The 20,800-nt window shown below is 50.1% G+C and overlaps 1 protein-coding gene across 1 annotated transcript in view; it reads right to left on the bottom strand.

Moving 5' to 3' along the window:
* Nucleotides 1-20,800, bottom strand: part of PTK7 (protein tyrosine kinase 7 (inactive)) — a 64,126-nt gene that overhangs the window by 18,246 nt on the left and 25,080 nt on the right. The window contains exons 2-7 of the mRNA XM_025418843.3: nucleotides 3,402-3,689; nucleotides 2,819-2,921; nucleotides 2,285-2,475; nucleotides 2,042-2,192; nucleotides 765-913; nucleotides 248-514 (exon numbers count right to left, since the gene is read on the bottom strand). Of these exons, the coding sequence (XP_025274628.1) occupies nucleotides 248-514; nucleotides 765-913; nucleotides 2,042-2,192; nucleotides 2,285-2,475; nucleotides 2,819-2,921; nucleotides 3,402-3,689 (1,149 nt within the window). The remainder of the gene's footprint in view (nucleotides 1-247; nucleotides 515-764; nucleotides 914-2,041; nucleotides 2,193-2,284; nucleotides 2,476-2,818; nucleotides 2,922-3,401; nucleotides 3,690-20,800) is intronic.

Below are 20,800 nucleotides of genomic sequence, written 5' to 3'. Positions count from 1 at the left end.
CTCTGCAGCCAGAGGACTGTTTTTCTGTGTGGGTTGTTACCCCAACTTCTGTGCCTGGCTTTTCATGGTCTACCTCAGCATCACCTTCCAGCAGCTGACTGGGTCCCAAGCATGCAGAACCCAGAGCTGAGAGGACCTCAGGTGAGCACAGGGAAGCCTCTGCACATCACACCCAGAGACCAAGGCCTCATCATGGGACCTGGGCTCCCATCCACCTCGCCTTGTCCCTCAGGGCAAAGGTGCTCACTGGCCACAGTGATATTGACATCTTGTCGCCGCTGACCAGCCAGGTTGGCTGCATGGCAGGTGTAGACACCAGCATCACTCTCGGCGGTACCAGCAAACACCAGTTCATGGCCCTCTTGGAAGACTCTGCCATGGGTGGGTAGCCGGGCTCCTGCATGCTCCCACCATACACTGGGCTCTGGCAGACCCTGGGGGGGCAAGCAGGCCACACGCTCCTCACTGCCAGCTGTGAATACCCGTGGCTCAAAGGGTAGCATGTCTTCAATCTCTGCAGGGAGGGGAGCAGGAAGCAAACAACCCGATTACTGTGGATCTCAAGGTTCCTCATGCTCTCCCATAGCAAGCTTTGGCCCTTTCTAGCACAAACCCCTAAAAAACTGCATCTCTTTCTGCTTCCAGCATCCTCTTCCTCTCTGCCCACCAAGCTGCTTCCTGAGTGAAATCAGGAACCTAAGACTCTGTGTGCCAACAATGTTGAAGGCAGCCCCTCCTTCGGCGCCCCAGACCCAGGGACCCACCTGCCAAGTGAAGCGTGGCCTCAAGGACAACAGGAGGGCCCCTCTGTCCCTGGCCTATGCAGCGGTAGATTCCTGCATTGCGAGGCCGGACCTGGGTCAGCAGCAGGGACCCGTTGGCAAATACAGTGGCTCTGCGGAGGTGTGGAGGCCTGCAAAGAGGAGAAGTGCTATTTGGAAGAAATGGTCCCCTGGCCTCCTTCTGGAAGGGATCATGAGACGGAACCCCAGGCTGCAAAGGTCAGAGATGTAGGAAGAATCAGCCAGGAATAGGACAGAGAGAAGGAAGCCAGCATGTCAACTGGGGTGTGTGTGTGTGTGTACATGTGCACACGCATACTCATTCATGGGTGTGTGCAAGTGTGTTCCATCTATAGGAGACTCAGCTTTTAGGGCAGCAAGGTGAGCAACAGTGTGTCAGTGAGAGACAGCAAGCCATCAACAGTATGTAACTGTGGAGACATAGGGCCATCTCCCTGCAGGGTTAAGACAAGTCTGCCAGTGAGTCACCGAGCCCCAGCAGTCAGAAGCTCCTCAGCCACACCAGATGAACTACTGGTTATCTATCTTCAGGCCTGAAGCCAGGTGGGATCCAAGCCCCTAGCCTAGGGAGCCACACCCCCAAGGACCAAGGCCACGCTGGACACCACAAAGTGCTCTCTACTCTCATAGGGCCCCAGGTAAGGACAAAAGTCCAGATAAAGGAGCCGGCACCACCCAGAACTTTCTGGAAGTGTTTGCTTCCTCCAAAAAGTGTGTGTGTGTGTACACATATGTGTAAGGTTACCTTACCATCCATGGTCTCCAGGTCCTCTGTGTCCCTCCAACCCTGGATCTCTACTCCCCATCCCAGAAGACCCATATAGGCAGGAGGGGAGTAGGAAGAGAATGGGATCCCTGGGTGGCTCAGTGGTTTAGTGGCTGCCTTCGGCCCAGGGCGTGATCCCAGGGTCCCAGGATGGAGCCTGCTTCTCCCTCTGCCTGTGTCTCTGCCTCTCTCTCTCTCTCTCTCTCTCTCTGTGTATCTCTCATGAATAAATAAATAAAGAGAAAAGAGCCACCACTAGCTCATACAGTGCCTTTGTGCAAACTGGAAAAAGATGCCCTTCCTGGAAATTTCCCTTTGTTGAACTCATTTTGTAGCAGCAAGACATTCTACTGCCATCTGCTGGCAATTTGAAGTAATACATGTTATAGATACATGATGTCTGTAAAGAATGTACCCCGGCAGTACACAACCTGTACCACCATACTAGAAGATCCCTTGCCAGGTGACTTACCGGCTGCGGTTCGTGATGGGAGTATCATCTTCAAAGACCCACTGCAGGCTTGGGGGTGGCTGGGCTGAGAACTGACAGTGGAACATGGCTTCCTCATTCCTCGCCACGACCAAGTCCTGAGGCGCCAGCACCACCCTGGCAAAGCTCTCGTCTGGAGTGGGAGAAGCACAAGTATGTGAACACGCAAAGTAGTGAGGCCCCCCCATCCTTGCTGCACCTCTTCCATCCCCACCCCAGGCTCACCAGCAATGCTCAAGGTGAAGTTGTGGCTGCTGCAGGTCTGGCCAAAGGCATTTTGGGCACAGCAGGAGTAAAGTCCACTATGCTCAGGGCTGGCCGGCCGGAGGGTCAGGTTTCGCTCCTTGCTGCTGACTGTGTGATTGCTCTGACCATCAGAGAGAGGGCTCCCATCTCGGAACCACTGGTAGGTAGGCCTGCGGGACCGAGGGGGTCAGCAACAGGGAAGTAGGGGGTACTCAGGTGGCCAGTGGACAAGATGCAGAATCAGAGGGAATGGGGAAAACAAGGCCCAGGAGGGGGAGTGACTTGCACAATGGCACACAACAATTCAGGGGCATAATCGGGTTGAGTTTCTACAACTCTCAGCTCCCAGAATCCAGGATCATTCAGCAGCACAACAATGCTCCTCCTGGGGTCACTAGGAATGGTCACAGAATGAAGTGAGGTGCATCTGAATAGGGCCCAGGTTTCAGGGGATATAGCCCTACTTGTCTAGAAGAACCCTCTCCACTCCCAGCCCCAAAGCCAGCTCCTTACCGAGGGTGCCCATCAATGTGACAACGCAGTGTGACCTGGGTCTGTGGCTGGATCTCAGCTTCTGAGGCTGGATACTTCAGGACCACAGGACCGGTCTCAATCCCTGCAGCAGAGGCCATGGTTGCAGAGTGAGGGGCAGAGCAGAGTAAGCAGAGCAGAGGGCAGAGGGAAGGAAGAAAAGCAGAAAAGGACACATCCTGTAGGAGCCTCTGGAGCCAAGAGACAGTGCAGAGAAAAGCCCTGCAGAGCTGAGGCCAGGGCTACACACGAGTTGGGGGGCTGGTGGGGGCAGGTAGGGGACCAGAAGCAGAGTGTCCACCGGGTCTGTGGCAGGTCAGCCCTGAGCTGCCTTGCTGCTCTAGCCATCTGCAAAAGCATCCAGCAGGTTGAAGGTCCTAGATTTGGAAAAAACAAAACTTTTCTTCCCTTCACATGCAGAAAGAACTAACCACAATTGCCTTCTCCCTGACCCATTCAATTGGAAATGGGAGAAGCTGAGGGAAAGGAGGGGTCCCACAGGGCTCAGTAAGGGAGGGACCAGCAGGGAGCAAGCACAGCACCTTCTACCCCCACCACCTCTCACATTTGATGTTGAAGGAGGCGTTGGCACTGCGGGCCTCCTCTCCAGTGCTGTCGTCCCGGGCCACGCACTGGAAGGCTCCAGAGTCCTGCAGCCGATCGACGGCCGCGAAGCTCAGGCTGCTGCCCTGGGTGAAACGCCTCTCGGTGTCCTGGACAGGGGCCCCGTTCAGCAGCCAGTGCACATGCACAGGGCCTGGAGCCTCGACCTCACAGCGGAGCAGCGCCCGGCGTCCCTGCAATGCGTCCTGGGAGGATGGCTCCTTGATGAAGACAATGGCCGCCTGGGCACCTGCACATAGGACCACGGGAGAGTCACAGTCAGGAGGAGCTAGAGCCACTGTCCTAACACAGGTCACCCGTCACGCTGTGCGCTGGAGGAGGAAAGGGGCTCTGCACAGGAGAGGTGTCCAAGGACGTGCAGGAGAGAAGGACTGGGGACCACAATTGCCAAGTATCCATTGAGAAACTCTTCAACTGTGCTGGGTGCTCTGCAGGATACAAAGACGCAGCACATACCTGTCAGTAGGGGGCACAGGGCGGTTGTACAGAACACGGAGAGGCTCATGCCCAGTGTACAGTGCAGGCAGCCAGTGCCTCTAGAGCACAGAAAAGAGCGGGAGTTCCAAGGTTTGGGGGGAGGGGGGAGGGACACCTGACAGTCTCCGTATAAGAAGCCTCAGACCTGCGGGTCCTGAGGCTGGACTGAGGAACAGAGGACATTAGCAGGCAGCCCTCCCCATCAATCTTCAGAATCCAGGATGTTGAGCAGAGTTAAGTCATGATCCACAGAGCATCTCGGAAGGATTACTCACACTCACAGCCCCACTGAGGGTCCGGCATCGGAGGTGGCTTTGAATTCTACCCATAGATGTTCCGCAGCCCAGCATCCCCCAGGGACTTCTTTGGGACAACCCACTCCACCACAGGAGAAGCCAATATTCTCTAGATCTGGGGCTATTGCCAAAGACATGCCAGAGCCACCCTCACATCCTACCCTCTATCCCTAACAATGTGTCTGGCCATGGCTGGCTTGTCTGTGCTGAGAGAGGAGCCCAGTGGTTCCAGGTTTTCACCTGAATCCATTCCCCCTCCTGCACCCCAATAGTTCAGCCCTAGCTGAGGCTGGAGAGCACCCACAGAGAAGGGGAACCCTGCAAGCAAAGGTGGAACCATAGCCAGTAGGAGCAGAGGGAGAGGGAGAAACCTGTCCTGAGCAGCAGATGGGTTGAGGAGGCGGAGGGCAGGGCTGGGCAGGTGGCATGGTGACAACAGGAGTTAACACACCAGGCTTTGTTCCTGGCCCATGTGGGCGCCCTGCAGAGGCCCCGAGCTGCTGAGCCTGGAACACCAGCCCACTTGCCAGGGGTGGGTGACGACACAGAAGAGGACATGCAGCTCCTCCAGGAAGAAGAAACAGGCTTCCTGGGGCACCTACATGAAGAAGCCAGCTCTGCCTCTGACCAAAGTGGCCCTGGTAGGCAAGAGGCTAAGGGGGGGGGGGGGGGTGTCCTACTATTCCCTTCCCAAACCGATGGAGGCCAATAGTGGCCCAAAGAGTGCTGTTCCAAGCCCCAGATGGTAGTTTGGTTCTTTAGGGTGTAAGAGCTAGGCTCCTCCTAAAGTCAGCATCAAGATAAGTCTAGAATCTCTCAGAGTGAGGTCCAGATGAGGGGCTGCCCTGGTGTTGGTCCATCTCCCAACCTCCTCAAAGGTGCCACCCCACAAGACAGCCATGGAGCTGGAAAGGGCCCAGAGCTACCTCCACTACTTCTCAGTGGGGCACTCCCAACTCTCAAGGTGGGACAATTGCCTTCAATGCTGGTCCATCCCACCCACTCTGCAAGTTAACAAATCTGTCCTCTGGGCCCTGCTAAAAGCACATCCTCAGTCACCCTGACATTCTAAACACCCCCACTCACTTCCAATCACCACACAGGAATGTGGCCCTGCCCTCACCAGGCAACTCGGCACAACCCCTTTGTAGAAAAGAGAGGTAAACTCAGGTCCAGGGAAACGTAAGGATTTGCCCAAAATCAAACAGCTACTTTGACCATGACCCAAGGAAGCCAATTCCTAGCCCCACGCTCTTCCTAGCTCTGTCCACAAACTCAACTAACCTGGAAATGGCTGATTCCACAATGGGGCTCAGTCCCCACAGCCAGGTGAAGAGGCAGACAGCCCTCTTGTAGACAGTGCCAGACACACAAAGCCGCTCAGCTAACTGGCTGACTGAGGTAACCTTAAAGGAAGTGTGGGGCAAGAACTGGTGAATGTGGAGGCGTCTGGAACATTTCCCGACTGCCTCGCATGACACAGATGGGCAGACTCAGGCTGATGTGCCAAGGGGCCTCTACAAAGGTGACTCACCAAATTCTTGGGACCCTCAATCCAGAATTTCAGGATGCTCCTTAAAGGCCAAAGAGAGACCACTGCCGTCAAAGTGTAGGTGAACTGCCTCACTTCCCGCTCAGCTTCTCCAGACCCAGGGAGACAGGAGTCTCGCTCATGCTGAGGAACCTTAGTTAAGGGTGTGAAATCAGACAGGTCGGCCTCAACTCCTGCCCCTCATGCTTGGTGTTGACCTTGGGCAAGGAAGATGGACAATCTCTACCTTGGCTCCCTCTGCCTCTCTCGTAGGCTATCATGAGTCACAAAGGCAGAAACTCAGGTGAAGAGACTCGGACAGAACTAATCCAGTGAACGGTAGCTACTGCTCCTTCTTTCACTGTCACCCGTCCTGCTCAAGGACTTTCATTTTAAGAAAGTTAGGAAGCTCCCCCTCCAGAGGCCCAGGACCACTCCCAGACCCTGGATGGGGAGGAGCCTCCACAACAGATAAGTTTGAGGGGAATAATCAGGTGGGGGTGGGATGGAGGGAAGGGGCCACAGGCTCGCAGGAACCACAGACCACTGGCCACAGAAACCTGAGCTGGAAGAAGAGATGGCATGACTCAGAGGGACCCCAGCTCAGCCTCCGGCATCCCCTCCTGGGGTGAGGGCTGCTCTGTAGCTGTGGTGAGAGATGCTGCATTCCCAGACTGCCACTCAGAGCCTCCTGCGCCCCCACGACAGGGCCTGGGAAACATCAAAGCTGGCCCTGCGGGGCCCTCTGTCCTGACGTCAGCTCACAGCAGGTCCTGGTTAGTGCTTGGCTGGGGCCCACTTTAGATGTTATAAAAGGCAGAGAGAACAGCCACCAGGCCTCCTCCATGCACCCAGCCCCTGCTCTGAGCTGCCATTGGAAGGCTGGCCCAGGGCCGTGGCACCCATATTTGCTGAGAGGGCAACCAGAGGCGTGCCCAGGGTGCATGGCCTGCGGAAGAACTCCGTCTATTGTGTTGCTTGGAGGGGAAAATGGGCAGAAGGCTCAGGGGCAGATCCAGGAGCCCCTGGCAGAAATGCCAGACTTAGCCTGGCCTCTCTGTACCCTTTTCCGTGCTGTGAAATGGGGACCCTGCCCTACCACTGAGGCCGTGTGAGGCCAGGTGGGTTTGCATATACAAAGCCCACAGTGCAGCACACAGCAAGTACAAGGTACAAGGGCAGCTCCCCTGGGCGCAGAAGGCTCATGAAGCCGTCTGCCCACGCCAGGTGCCAACCCCAACAAATCTGGAGCTGCAAACACCCATAAGGACACTTTCCAAGCCATTTCCTCAGCTCCCCAACAGCCATCTCTATGCAGACACTGCCTATGCCTTGGCCCCAGCCCCCTGAGAAAGGCTGTGTGGGCAGCAGACCAACTCCACTCCCCGCCCCCCCAGCAAGCGTCTGGTCTGCTGCCGGCCCTCCTTGCTGCTCTCTGGGCTCCAGGCCCAGGAGACCCATGTGTGTCTATGTGTGCATGTGTGCACACACATATGTGTAAACATGATTTTATGGAGAGCAGAGAGCAGCAGGAAGTTTTTCTGCTCTGAAGTAATTTCAGCTACTTTGGTCCAAGCATCCATCTGGGCCACTTAACTACCCATCTCAGGCTGGTCCTCCTGCTGCTCAAGGAAAAACACTCCAAGACCTGTACAGGCCCCAGAACCTGCCAAACCTGATGGGTTGATTCTATGTTCTCTCCCTTTTACCAAATAAAGAAAACGCCATCTTTCAGACACACACCTCAAGACCAAGCTGAGATACCAAGACACTGGCTGGCCCCCGGCATGGGCATTTTGCACAACAGTGTGTGACCATATGGGTGATCACCCCCAAGGCCTGCCAGCCACACAGAAGTGGCTGCCTCCTCCACACCTAAGACTCAGTCTCTGGCTCCAGAGTCTGGGTGCCTGCGGGGGGAGACCCTGACTCCCAGGTGGCCCCCAGAGCCCAGGCTGAGGTGGCTCCTGTCAAGGCACAGAAACTCCCGAGGAAGAGGTTTGCTGACACCCTGTGCCCCTTCTGGGCCACAGGGTCAGGGCCCAAGTCAGGAGAGGCAGTCCTCAACCCAAGAGGCACAAATGCTCCACAAAACACTACAGCCCCAGGCCCCCTCACCCACATGAGAACAGCCCTCCTCACAAGTCCCCTCTGTCCAAAAGCTCTAAGGGCACCAAGTAAGAGGCCCCAAGGGTACCAGGGTCCCTGCATCACACATTCTCCCCAGTGGGTAAACACACTGTACTGCAGACCCCTTGGTCTTCCAGGATTTGACTGGCATACTTTCTCCTGCCCTTGAACCATTCCAAAAGTCCATGGCTCACATACATTCGTAATTTTTTTGAGGAACAAATGGAAACTGCTGCAGGAATAAGCCAAATGGATTAAAAGCAAGCGTAGTTATCCCACCCTTCACCTGTTCACCGAGGTCAGCAGAAACACAAATGCTTCAGTAGTGTTCGTGAATCTGGGGATCTGGAATGTCCCTCTCTAACACCAGTATACCACCAAGATATTGTGTGTGGTTTTAGCACCAGGAACTCAGACTCTCTGATAAGTCCAGAACATAAGGATTCAGAGAATTACTTGAAACGGACCACAGCAAACTCTGAGACCCAGATGCAGAGCATGAAGTTTCTACCCCCTTCTGTCTACAAAAGGCCCCAGGTGCACGGACAGGAGCCCCACAGCCCTCTGTAAGCCATCATAGTCCTTGTTCTGAGCAGCGTAGGAGAGAGCAGAGCTAAGGGATCCAGCTGAACTTTCCTGTCCCGGGATTTAACCATAAACGTCTGGAGAGGTTCCCATATCCGGATTAGAGGAAGAGAACAAAATCACCAGAGATTAGGACAGAAACAACCTAGCAGGCCAACTCATCTACCTTAGATGAAAACCACAACTCAAACCTGTCCTGCCCGCTCCTGGGAGGCCCTGGAGGGGGAAGATCAACCTCTCACAGCAACAGCAGGTCCAGCACCACGTGTGTCCAGCACCACGTGGCATCTGAGCCAGAGGGACAAATACTCCAGCAAAGAGGCTTAAAACGCTTCCCAGCCAATGGCCACACCATTGGTCCCTGGAACCAACCTGACTTCTGTTGGGGCTGGGAGGGCCACACCTGGGACACTTAAATGGCTGTCTTCAAGGAAGCAGCAATGAATTAAACACCCAACCATGTGAGGTAGTATGATCAGGCCAAAGGAACATGATGGGAGGAGACCTGGGTTCTAATCTCTATACAACCACTAACAAGCAGAGTGACCCAAACCAATTGCTACTCCTTCCCAGGAAGATTTATTTTCTATAAAATTAAAGAAAAGAGGGGATGTAAGGGGACAGTCCCCAAAACCTAACACTGGATTAGCTGCAAAGAGCTCAAAAGGCAGCTATAGGAACAAAGGGCCCGTTCCCCAGAGTACCCTCCCCAATCCCAGCCACCAGCCCCCAAAGCCCAAAATGGGTAAGGGCAGGGTAGGGCCTGGAAGGATTAAGAGAGATACTGTAAATGGCAGGTGTACAGGTCAGAGGTAGCTGTGGGTTGCAAACAGGGACCCAGCACCACTTTCTGACAAGTTGTTCCCATTCCAAGGGCTCAGCTTACATCCTGCCTCTCCAGAGGATCACCTCTCTGCCTTGGTCACACACCTGCATCGATAGCTCACTGCCTGTGACACTCCTGATATTCCCTTCTGTGCTGTGGCTGTGAGCTGCACCCCTGTGCTAGACTGTAAGTTTGAGGGGATGTTTGGGTGGCTCAGTCAGTTAAGCATCTGCCTAGGGTTTTCAGGTCATGGTCCTAGGGTCCTAGGATAGAGCCCTGCATTGGGCTCCCTGCTCAGCAGGGTGTCTGCTTCTCCCTCTGCTGCCTCTGCCTGCCGCTCCCCCTGCTTGTTCTTTCTCTCTCTCTCTCAAATAAATAAATAAAAACAAACAAATAAATTAATAAATAATAAATAAATAAATAAAAATTAAAAAGAAAAGAAATACCCCAGGGTACAGGAAAGGACATCAGAGAATTTTGCAGGGAGGTCAGAGTTGGGGCTTGTGCTCTCTCTGTGTCAAATAAATAAATAAAATCTTTTTAAAAATAAGTAAGATGGGGATCCCTGGGTGGCTCAGGGGTTTGGCGCCTGCCTTTGGCCCAGGGCGCGATCCTGGAGTTTCGGGATCGAGTCCCACGTCAGACTCCTGACATGGAGCCTGCTTCTCCCTCCTCCTGTGTCTCTGCCTCTCTCTCTCTCTCTCTCTCTCTCTCATAAATAAATAAATAAATCTTTAAAAAAAATAAGTAAGACTGTAACCTTGAGGAGAAGGCAGACATTCATGCCCAATAGGATACAGCCGTGTCCCTCAGAGTGCCTAGGCACTGTAAATACCCCATGAGCATTTATGGGGGAATGACATCACTGAAGACTCTATCTGACCTACAATCTTGTCCTATATCTACCTTTATTCAATCTTGGCCAACTTACTTTTCTTTTCTGGGTCTCAGTTTCCTCTCCTGGAACCAATTTTAGTGATTCTTTTTCAGATTCCTAGGATAGTCAATGATATTCAAATGAAATAGACATTAGCTATAGACACACAAAAGTCTGCATATTTTTCAGGGAAGTAAAAAAGCCCAGAAGCAGGGCACGCCTGGGTGGCTCAGTCAGTTGGGCGTCTGCTTTTGGCTCAGGTCATGGTCCCAAGGTCCCGGGATCAAGCCCCATGTCAGGCTCCCTGCTCAGTGGGGAAACTTCTTCTCCCTCTCCTGTTGCAGCTCACCCTACTTGTGCTAGTTCTCTGTCAAATAAATAAATAAAATCTTAATAATAATTAAAAAAAAAAACAGACATGCTAGGGAACCATGGACCCCAGATTAAAATGTCCTTGGATAAGGTGATCCAGGCCTGTGGAAATAATATACTTTACAGGCAAGGCGACACAGGTGCTGGGCCAGGGCACTGGGAAATGAGCCAGGGCTCAGTCCTAGGAAGACCTCAGGAGTTCAGTTAGTGCACTCACAGCTCCAGAGGGGTCAGGGAGTCTAGCCTCTGGGGGGACCAAAGTGAGACAATAAGAGAACGGCACCAGGTGAGCCTGCTGAGCATCCTGTGGTCCTTCCTCCAGAGGCAGGGCAGAAACTCCATGACAGCCTGGGGAGCAGGACCTTACAACCTGTGCGACCTGGCCTCGGTTTATTACTTTTCAAGACAGGCTCAGAAAACTCTGTGAGATTCTGCTTTCTGAGCCCTGTTTATGTGTCTCTGCCTCCTCCCTGGGAGGCTGATAAGGCAGTAAGCACAGATCTCAGACCTAGCCAGAGTGGCCACAGCAGTTAACCCCAAATTCCCTGTGGAAGGGAGGAGATGATTTCCTGCCCTTTAGATGGAGCAGCCTCCACTTCATCTGGAGGCACCTGGGTGGCTCGTTGGTTAAGCATCTGCCTTCAGCTCAGGTCATGATCTCAGGGTCCTGGGATTGAGCCCCATGTTGTTCCACAGCCCCATGTTGTTCCCCTGTTCTTAGGGGATCTGTTTCTCCCTCTCCCCCTGCTTGTGCTCTCTCTCTCTCTCTCTCAAATAAATACATAAAATATGTATTTTTTTAAAAAAAGAAAGAAAATCCTCCCCAACTCCTAAAACTTGAAATATCCCTTAGACCAGCTCTGTCCAATATGGTAGCCACTAGCCACATGGAGCCACTGAAATGTAACTTAATTAAAATGAATTTCCTCTATAGCGATGGGCACATTTCAAGTGCTCAGGAGCTACACCTAGCTAGAGGCCACCATACCAAACAGTGCAAATGTAAAATCTACTCTGTCCCCACAAAAAGCTCCATTAGACGGCACTGCCTTAGCTCCTCTGCCTGCCTGCTTCTTGTGGGACCCGTGCACAGGCACATGATTTCTGACCTAAAGAATCCTCGACAGGGGTCAGCCTCATTTTACTGATGAGGAAATTGGGAGTCAAGGCTATCCCAGTAGATGGCAGGATCGGAACTACCCCTGCTCCTGTGTCCGCCTGCATTCTTGCCACGATGATGCCATGCTGGCTGCTTCTCTTCTTTCACTTATTCCCTTTGATCCACACCCTCCCCCAACCCTTCTAGCGTGTGTAATGTAAATCCTTTTCTCTGCGTGTGTGCTCTGGTAAAACGTGATTACTGTTTCAAGGGCGGGTCCTTTTAACTCCTGTAAGTGGTCTTGCATTATCTCTCACTTTGCTTCTGACTTTTTTTTCCCATTTAGCTCCGTGTTTTGAAGATCCTTCCCCGTGGCCATCTCCCACCTCCTGCTGTTCTCCCAACAGATGAACAGACTGTTAGGTCTGGGGAGGGAAGAAGCAGGGGAATTTATTTTTTTTAAGCAAGTAAGTGGATGAACATAGCTGTCCACAGTTTGAAGATTAGTCTTGAAGCCCGAACCCTCTTGCCTGTGTGCCCCCAGCTCCCTGGCCTCTACCACTGTACACCTGGTCCCACTCTGTCTGCTGGGTGTCCTCGGAGCCTGGTGGGATACACACATACCCCTGCTTCTCCTGCCTCCCTTTATTCTCCCCAGAAACCCAGAAAGTCACTGAAGAGGCTGCTTTCAAAGGGATAAGAAAAAAAGAGTTGGTCTCAGCCTTTTATATTTAGAAGCTCTCTGCAAACCACTTCCCGCAGCAGACAAGAGTGGGGAATGTGAGGAAATCGCTTTGCTATGTGTGATGTGGAAAGCACGAGCCACTCAGGGCCTGCGGCAGCGGGCTGCATTTGCCACACAGCCGGTGACATGCGGCGATGCCTAACACATGTGCAGGAAACGAATGTGCCCCTGGGCAGCCTGCAGGAGACCCCGTTGGACACCACACACTGCAGCTTGGCTGTTCCCTCGAGGCCTGGGCACAAGGCAGGGCCCAGGAGTCAGAAGCAGATGCCATCCACTAAGCGCCCCTCCCCCAGCCTTCTTTTCTTTCCTTTCCTTCTCCACCTGTCTGACCAACAGCTGTTTCTGGAAACCAACCCTTCTCTCTAGGGAGGGAGGAGTCTTAGAAAGGGATGTTGTAGGCTTTAGGCCTCAACCTGGGACACAAAGGATCCAGACTGAGGAAGGAGGCTTGAAAGAACCACCGGCTTGAATAGACAAGGCTGCCCTCCTGGACTCTAGGTGTGGGGGTAAGACTGTCCATGAGGCCCACTGCCTCCTTGTGAAGACAGATCTGCTCCTGCCATCAAAAGCTCTCCCCTCAGCCACCTCTGCTACCACGCCTGGCTGGAAAAAATGTTGAAGGGGAAGGCTATCTTGTAGTTGGGCCCAAATCCTGCAAGCCATGGACCTATTGCTCAAATATTACTCATATGTGACAGGGTCTGGCCTGGTGTCACAAGGTAAGGGGGAACCATGGACAGAGAGGCAAGTGGAAGGCAAGCCAGCTGCTGAGTTAGAATCAAACCATAGATACTAAAAAAAAACCAAAAACCATAGATACTTCTTAGACTCCTTAGAAACCTCATTTTCCCACTTTAAATATAAACTTTCTAACAGTACAATTTTATTCTTTTATTTAATCTCTTACTGCAAATCACTGGTGGTGATTTTATTTTTTAAAGAAAATAATCAAAAGAGAGTTGTTGGTTTTCTTTTTTTTATCAGCTATTTAGAGAAAGCATTCTGGCTAAAGATGGCAAAATGAATATTTCAACCCCCAAATCAATAACAACAGATGAAAAAAAATACAAACTGATGAATAATGGAAACAATTCCTTGTAAGTTATTTTTAAAAGCAGCAAAAACTTGCAACTCATCACCAGATGCTTCAAGCTTAGGGATAACCGGCTTTGGGGAGCAAACATCATAAAACATAAATAAAGCACACACAAATAGCTGAAGGAAAAAAAAAAAAGGCCCCTAAGAGTGGCTGATGCAATAACTGAGTTGAAAATAGCCAAAAAAATGACAAAGACCTCAAGTTTATTTCATGCCTACTCTGTCGATCTTTGAGTCAGGGTCTGGAAGGCACCAAGATCTGGCTTCACTTAAGTCTGGAACTGGCTGTCCCTCCATTCCAGTAGGTGCTTACAAACCTCCAAAGTATGGAGGGAGAGAGGGAGGGAGAGAGGGGGGAGTGGGGTTAAAAGAGGAAGGGCGGGAGACAGGAGGGAGGGAGGGAGAGAGGGAAGAGGGGAAGCAAGTAGACCCTGATGAATAGAGACAGGGAAATGAGGTAAAGAGGGCTGGAGGGAGATTGACAGAGACAGACAGAGACTAACAACTCACAGAGAGGCAGAGGGAGGTGGGCCGTCTTAGAGAAGAAGAGGCATGAGCAGAGAGTAGAGAGAGACCCAGGCCCTGAAAGAGGAGAAGGCGAGAGGTGAACAGGTAGAGAGACAAGGGCAGAGACATACGGGCAGACAGAGTAACAGTCGCAGAGACCCAGAGGAAGGGGCAAGAAAAACAAAGACCTAGAGCACAGGAGTATATACACATGTTGGCATACACAGGCCCCCTCCCACCTCCCGCCTAGAGCAGGGCTCAGCCCCACATGTCCCCCAGCCTCCCCTAGTGGGTCTCTTCCTGTGTCTCTAGTAGGGAGGTCTTCCCCAACCCTCCCAGCAGCCTTAAAGACTCCAAACTCAGTCCCTGGCTTGAGCCACAGGGTTTACTCAGTGTATCACTCACTAGACACAAAAGGTTATAGCTTGCCTGTACTCAGGAGACCTGGGGAAGCGGGGGGCGGGAGGGGCTCTCTGTATACCAGATTCAGGCCATTTATAATGGAGAGCCCTCAAATTAGAGGCTTCTGGTAAATAATTCACCAGGAAAAGTACAGTACCTTCCCGGGGCTCATCCATTATTCACCAAGATAAATGTACCATATTGTTATACTTCCTGACATCTAAAAATGGTCTGAGCCATTAGGCCAGGAGCAAGAAGACAGTGGGGCAATTTCCACTCTACCTTCCAGAACCCCTGACCCAGCAGTCCTGTGCTTCTGGAACTTAGTCCGCTGCTCCTCACACAAGGGCAAAGCCTTCGACTTGCACAAAGGGCCATGCCTGGGTTCAGACCATATCTCAAGAGCAGGCCCCCACACAGCCCTCAAGAGCTCCCGGCCAGGTCAGAGGGATGCCCAGAAAAGTCTTGAGTAAAACTCCTACGTTTTGGCCCCCCCTCACTGGGAAAAGGCAATTCCTTTGCTTGTATCTAAGGGTAATCCTGTTCCTAGAAGTTCCAAGAGTTTGACTTTGGTGCCAAATGAATGTCAGCTATCAAATGCACAAAGCCCTGCATCCTAGACCTGGCTCTAAGCAAGTCGTTCTGTTCTTCAGGCCTTCATTTCCCTATCTGTAAAATCAGCTGGCTGCTCTTTACAAGGATGCAATGCTCTCCAAGAAGGCTGAAGAGCTACAGGAGTTTAAGGCTCTCCTTGGCCTCAGAAGTACACGAAGGATAGAGATGGGCCAAGAGCCCAGAGTCTGGAGTCAGGCTGCCTGCACTCAATTTCTACACTCCCACTTACCAAGTGTATGTCTTTGGGCAAGCTGTCCACCCTGTGCGGTGCCTCCACTTTTGTATACAATGGTGCTACTAACGTTACCTACCTCACAGGCTTGTGCAAAGTAAATTCACATGTTAATAAATGTAGCATGCTGGGAACAGTGCCTGGCATGCATTAATTAAGGACTTTTGTGAGCTTGGGCCCTTCGCAGTCTTATTGTCATTATTATGTTCGAGAATTTTTTTTATATTTTAGGAACTACATGCCATCACAAATATCCCTCACCTGGCGCTGGCATCCCTCTCATCCAGACCATTTGTTGTTGTTCTTGTTGTTTTTTTAATGATAGTCATACACACACAGAGAGAGAGAGAGAGAGAGAGAGAGAGGCAGAGACATAAGCAGAGGGAGAAGCAGGCTCCATGCAGCGGGAGCCTGACGTGGGATTCGATCCCGGGTCTCCAGGATCGTGCCCTGGGCCAAAGGCAGGCGCTAAACCGCTGCGCCACCCAGGGATCCCCTCATCCAGACCATTTGGAGCTGCAAAGTGCCCTGTGTGATTTGTCACTCACCCAATCTCTGCCACCTGAGAGTAGCGGTTCTCTCCGAACAGACCTTAAGTTCTGCTACCTAAGAGAGCTTTAGAGCCACCTCATCACAGGAGACAAACCTGTGGGGCTCTGCAGTTCAAGGGGTGTTGCCCTGTGTAGGTGACTCCTCACTGTAGAGCTGCCAATTGCTGGAAGCTTTGTATTCTGTGGCCCACTGCCCTAGGGGCTTGCAGGCAATGTGCAGATTGGCAGTGGCCAAAGTTTCCTTCACTCTCCCTCCCAAAGCTACTCAAATCAGAGGCATCTTCAATATGAACAAGAATCAGGGGCACCTGTGTGGCTCAGATGGTTAAATGTTGGCCTTTGTCTCAGGTCAGGATCTCAGGATCCTGGGATTGAGTCCCACATCAGGCTCCCTGCTCAGCTGCCCCTCCACCACCCCACTCATAATCCCCTCCCTCTCAAATAAACAAAATCTTAATAAAATATGAGCAAGAATCAGAGCAAGCCTGTCAGGGTGAGAAACGATCCAGACCATCTTGGTAGAAGGCAGGTGTCTGGCCTCAAGGAACACAACTGCAGTCAGGTGAGGAGAGCACACATTAGTTTGTGTGCCAACTGATACCTGATGATAACTATTAGCCTTCAGCTTTCTGATCCCATAAGTCCCTAATAAAAGAGGCATGGAAAATTCTATGCTTTATAAAGGAAAATACTTTACTACATAAAATAGAAGTTGTAAACAACTCTCAATGGCAAGCAATAAATTAGGAAAATTATTTCCAGCAATTGACAGAAGAGGGGCTGCTGGTCTTGATATATAGAATTACAAATTAATCATAATAACTACTAAAATTCTAACAGTAACATGGTCCAAACATGAGGAGTTCTCAAAGCAAATATTAATGTAAGAAAACATTCCAGGAGCACCTGGATGGCTCAGTTGGATAAGGGTCTACTTCAGCTCAAGTTATTGAGCCCTGCATCCTCTGGCTCCCTGCATCTCCCTCTCCTGCTCACCACCCCCCACCTCGCTTGTGCGGTCTCTCAAATAAATAAATAAAATCTTAAAAAATAAAAATGAAAGAAAGAAAACATTCCAATGCACTAGGAATCTAAGAAATGCAAATAAAAATGAGTTATTCTACCTAGTAAATGGACACAAAGATTTTTTAACTAGCACTCAATGCTGGTGAGTCTATGAAGAAAATGGTCTTTGTGCTTTGTTGGTGGGCATATAAATTATAATAATTCCCTCCTGCAAAATGGTTTGGAAACTGGACCAATATCTTAAGAAATTCATGCCCTTCCTCACTGGAGAAGTGCCTGATTCCAGGTCTTGGGCAGGAAATGCACAAGACAAGCCTGGAACATCAAATACAAAGGAACAGCAAAGACTAGGAAGGTCACGTCAAGAGGTTCAGGGCCAGCTTTAAGAGGCTCCCACAGGCCAAGGAGGGGACTAAGCAACCATAAGGGTAAGAACCACATGGACTTACACCAAGTTAAAATCCATGACTTAATAATGATATTTTTAAAAAGCCCCAAAAGGGGCACCTGGCTGGGTCAGTCAGTAGAACGTGCGACTCTTGATCTCAGGGTTTAAGTTTGAGCTCCATGTTGGATGTAGAGATTACTTAAAAATAAGAAAAATAAATAAAAAGTCTGATGCTTTCCATTGGTCACCCCTAAAGGATGCTAAAAAACCAACTCATTATTTTAAAAACTGGTTAAGCATCAAGCTTTATATTTCTAGTCCCCCTCCCCCTTTTTTTTTTTAAGATTTTATTTATTTATTCATGAGAGAGACAGAGAGAGAGGCAGAGACATAGGCAGAGGGAGAAGCTGGCTTCTGCCAGGAGCCTGATGCAGGACTCGATCCCAGGACCCTGGGATCAAGACCTGAGCTAAAGGCAGACACTCAATCACTGAGCCACCCAGGCGTCCCTATATTCCCTTTCTGAATAGCTATACCTCAGGATAATCAGTCAATAAGGGGAGATTTATCTTTACAGGAGCCTCCAGATGATAAATATCATATATCACCATTTTACAACCCTTAATGAAATAATGGATCTACCAATGATTATTGATGGCTGCTAATTCCAGGGAGACAACCAGGTATTACGTGTCTACTGAGGAAAGTACACATGAAAAAGAAAAATAGAATCAAGTCTGGTAAAGACTTTAGACCTAAGTTTACTCATTAAAAAGTTTAAGAACCTTTGTAGACTGAATGTAGAAAACAAAGAAGAAGTTAGGTTAACAATGCGCTGCCAACTGAAATAAGAACTATGAACATACTTGTGTCTTCTACTGCTCTCACCAATGGTTATTAAAACCTCATATTGTTGTTGAACATTTCCCGTACTTACCACCTGTCTTCCCCACTAGATTCTAAGCTCCCTGAGCACAAGGGCTGGCCTCACACCCATCTCCTCTACTGCAGGTGCCCTGCCCACTGGAGGTGCTCAGGAAACACCAGCTGATCTGTGGTGGTTTTACTGAACCATATTTAGTTCCATTATCCCTGCATGATGTGGAATAAGCAGAGGGTCAAAGCCCAATATGGGATCCTCGTAGGCAATTATGTTAATTATCATTATTAATTCAACAAACATTTATCCAGAGCCTACCATGTGCCAAGTACTCTGCAAGACACTGGGGATGAGAGAGAAAAACACACAATTATTGCCTTTAAGTATCTCAGTTTAGTGGGGGAGTCAGACAAGTAAACATATAATTACAATAATAGCTAACACTTACTGACCGCTTACTCTGTGCCAGGCACCGTTCCAAGCATTTTAATCATAGTAGCTTGTTAATGCTTACAACCACCCGGTAAAGCAGATACTTGGATTCCGCACTGTACAGATGAGGAAACTGAGGCATGGGAAGGTAAAACAACTTGCTCAAGGTCACACCGCTAGTAAGTGGCAAATATAGGATTCAAATTTCAGGTCAGCTGGCTGGAGAGGACAGCCTATCATCATCAAGGCTTTACCACATTATCACACACCATGGTGGGCGGATGCACAAGGCAAGCTTTCTAACTCAAAGTTGGGGGGCGGGGTGGCACAGGGGAGCAGAGAAGAATCCTGGGAGAGGGCTTGTCAAAACAAGCTTTTAACAAGGAATGGGGCTTGGCAAACACAAGACTGAAGGATAAAGACAAAGTGTGGTCAGAGAACTCCAAGTAACTCGGGATACTCAGAGTTTAAGAGGCAATGGGGATGGAGGGGACAGAGCAAGAGGCCATCAGACACTAGTTCAGGAGAAAGAGGCAAAGGAGGTGAGATATAGATCTACCCTGGTCAGGCTGTCCCCTGACCAAAAAAAAAAGTCACAACACTGTGGGTCCCTGCCTCTGATGAGGTGGTTAGAGTAGAAGATGGGCTGAAGCATCACTTCGTGATGGAGCGAGCTGCAGGCCCACCCACAGAAGGCATGATGATGGGATAACACCTTATCTGCCCTGTTCATTTCCTAGGGGTACTGTGACAAGTTACCACAACTGGGTGGCTTAAAACAACGGACATATATTCTCTCCCAATTTTCAAGGCTGAGGTATAAACTCAGGGTGTTGGCAAGATTGGTTCCTTCTGGGACGCCTGAGTGGCTCAGCGGTTGAGTGCCTGCCTTTGGCCCAGGGCATGATCCTGGAGTCCGGGGATCAAGTCGTCCAAAATCGGGCTCCCTACAGGGAGCCTGCTTCTCTCTGCCTAGGTCTCTGCCTCTCTCTCTCTCTCTCTCTCTCTCTCTCATGAATAAATAAATAAAATCTTAAAAAAAGAAAAAAAGGATTAGTTCCTTCTGGAGGCTCTAGGAAAAGTCTACCCCAGGCCTCCCTCCTAGCTTCTGGTTTGCGGCAATCCTTGGCTTTCCTTGGCCTGGAGATGCGTCACTCCAATCTCTGCCTCCTCCATGCGGCAGTCTGTCCTTTCTGCATGTGTCTCTCTGCGCCTCTTCTTGTAAGGATAATATCCAATCACAGGGCATCGAAACTTACCTTAAGGACTTCGATTACATCTGCAAAGTTCCTATTTCCAAATGAGGTCACACTCACAGATACTGGGGCTTAGGACTCGAACATAACCTTGTTGGGGACACAATGCAACCCTTCACACCTGTTATTCTACAACTTGCTTTTTTCCACTGTACAGTTAACTACAGATATTTTCCCATGTCTGTCCACATAGTTCTAGTTCACTCACTTCAACTGCTGTGTATTATTTCACTGTGTCAATGACCCATGATCTATTTGTCCAGCACCCTAGGAAACAAATAGGATATGGCACTGTCCCATAATCATCTCTAATTATGAACAATTAGATGGCTTAGTATTTTGCCATTACAAATGATGCTCCAAGTAAACCTCTCTGTACAGGTACCTATACACACTGATATGAGTGTTTCTGTAAGATGACTTCCTAGAAACAGAACCCCTCCCTTGAACCAAAGAGAATACAATTTCAAGTTTTTGATAAATGACAAGTGGCTTTAGAGGTTGTGCCAATTTATGCATCCTTACCACACTGATACTTATTAATCTTTGTCAGTTTGAGAGACATGAAATAATACTTTGTTGCAATTTGCAATTCATTTGAGACATTTAATTTGTCCTTAACAAGATGAAGTGATCTTTCATGTATTTATCAATTAGCTGAATCTCTTACTGTCCATTTCCTTTATTTTTAACAGCAATATTATTTTTTTATTTATTTTTTTTAATTTTTCATTTATTTATGATAGTCACAGAGAGAGAGAGAGAGAGGCAGAGACACAGGCAGAGGGAGAAGCAGGCTCCATGCACCGGGAGCCCGACGTGGGATTCGATCCCGGGTCTCCAGGATCGCGCCCTGGGCCAAAGGCAGGCGCCAAACCGCTGCGCCACCCAGGGATCCCAACAGCAATATTATTTTCCAAATTTTTATTCAAATTCTAGTTAGTGAACATGTATAGTGCAATATTGGTTTTGGAGAATTCAGTGATTCATCACTTATTTTAACACCTAGTGC

This window comes from Canis lupus, chromosome 12 (genome assembly GCF_003254725.2).
Source record: "Canis lupus dingo isolate Sandy chromosome 12, ASM325472v2, whole genome shotgun sequence".
Classification (NCBI taxonomy): domain Eukaryota; kingdom Metazoa; phylum Chordata; class Mammalia; order Carnivora; family Canidae; genus Canis; species Canis lupus.
The sequence above is the reverse complement of the archived record's forward strand: the minus strand, read 5'-3'. Positions and strand labels throughout refer to the sequence as shown.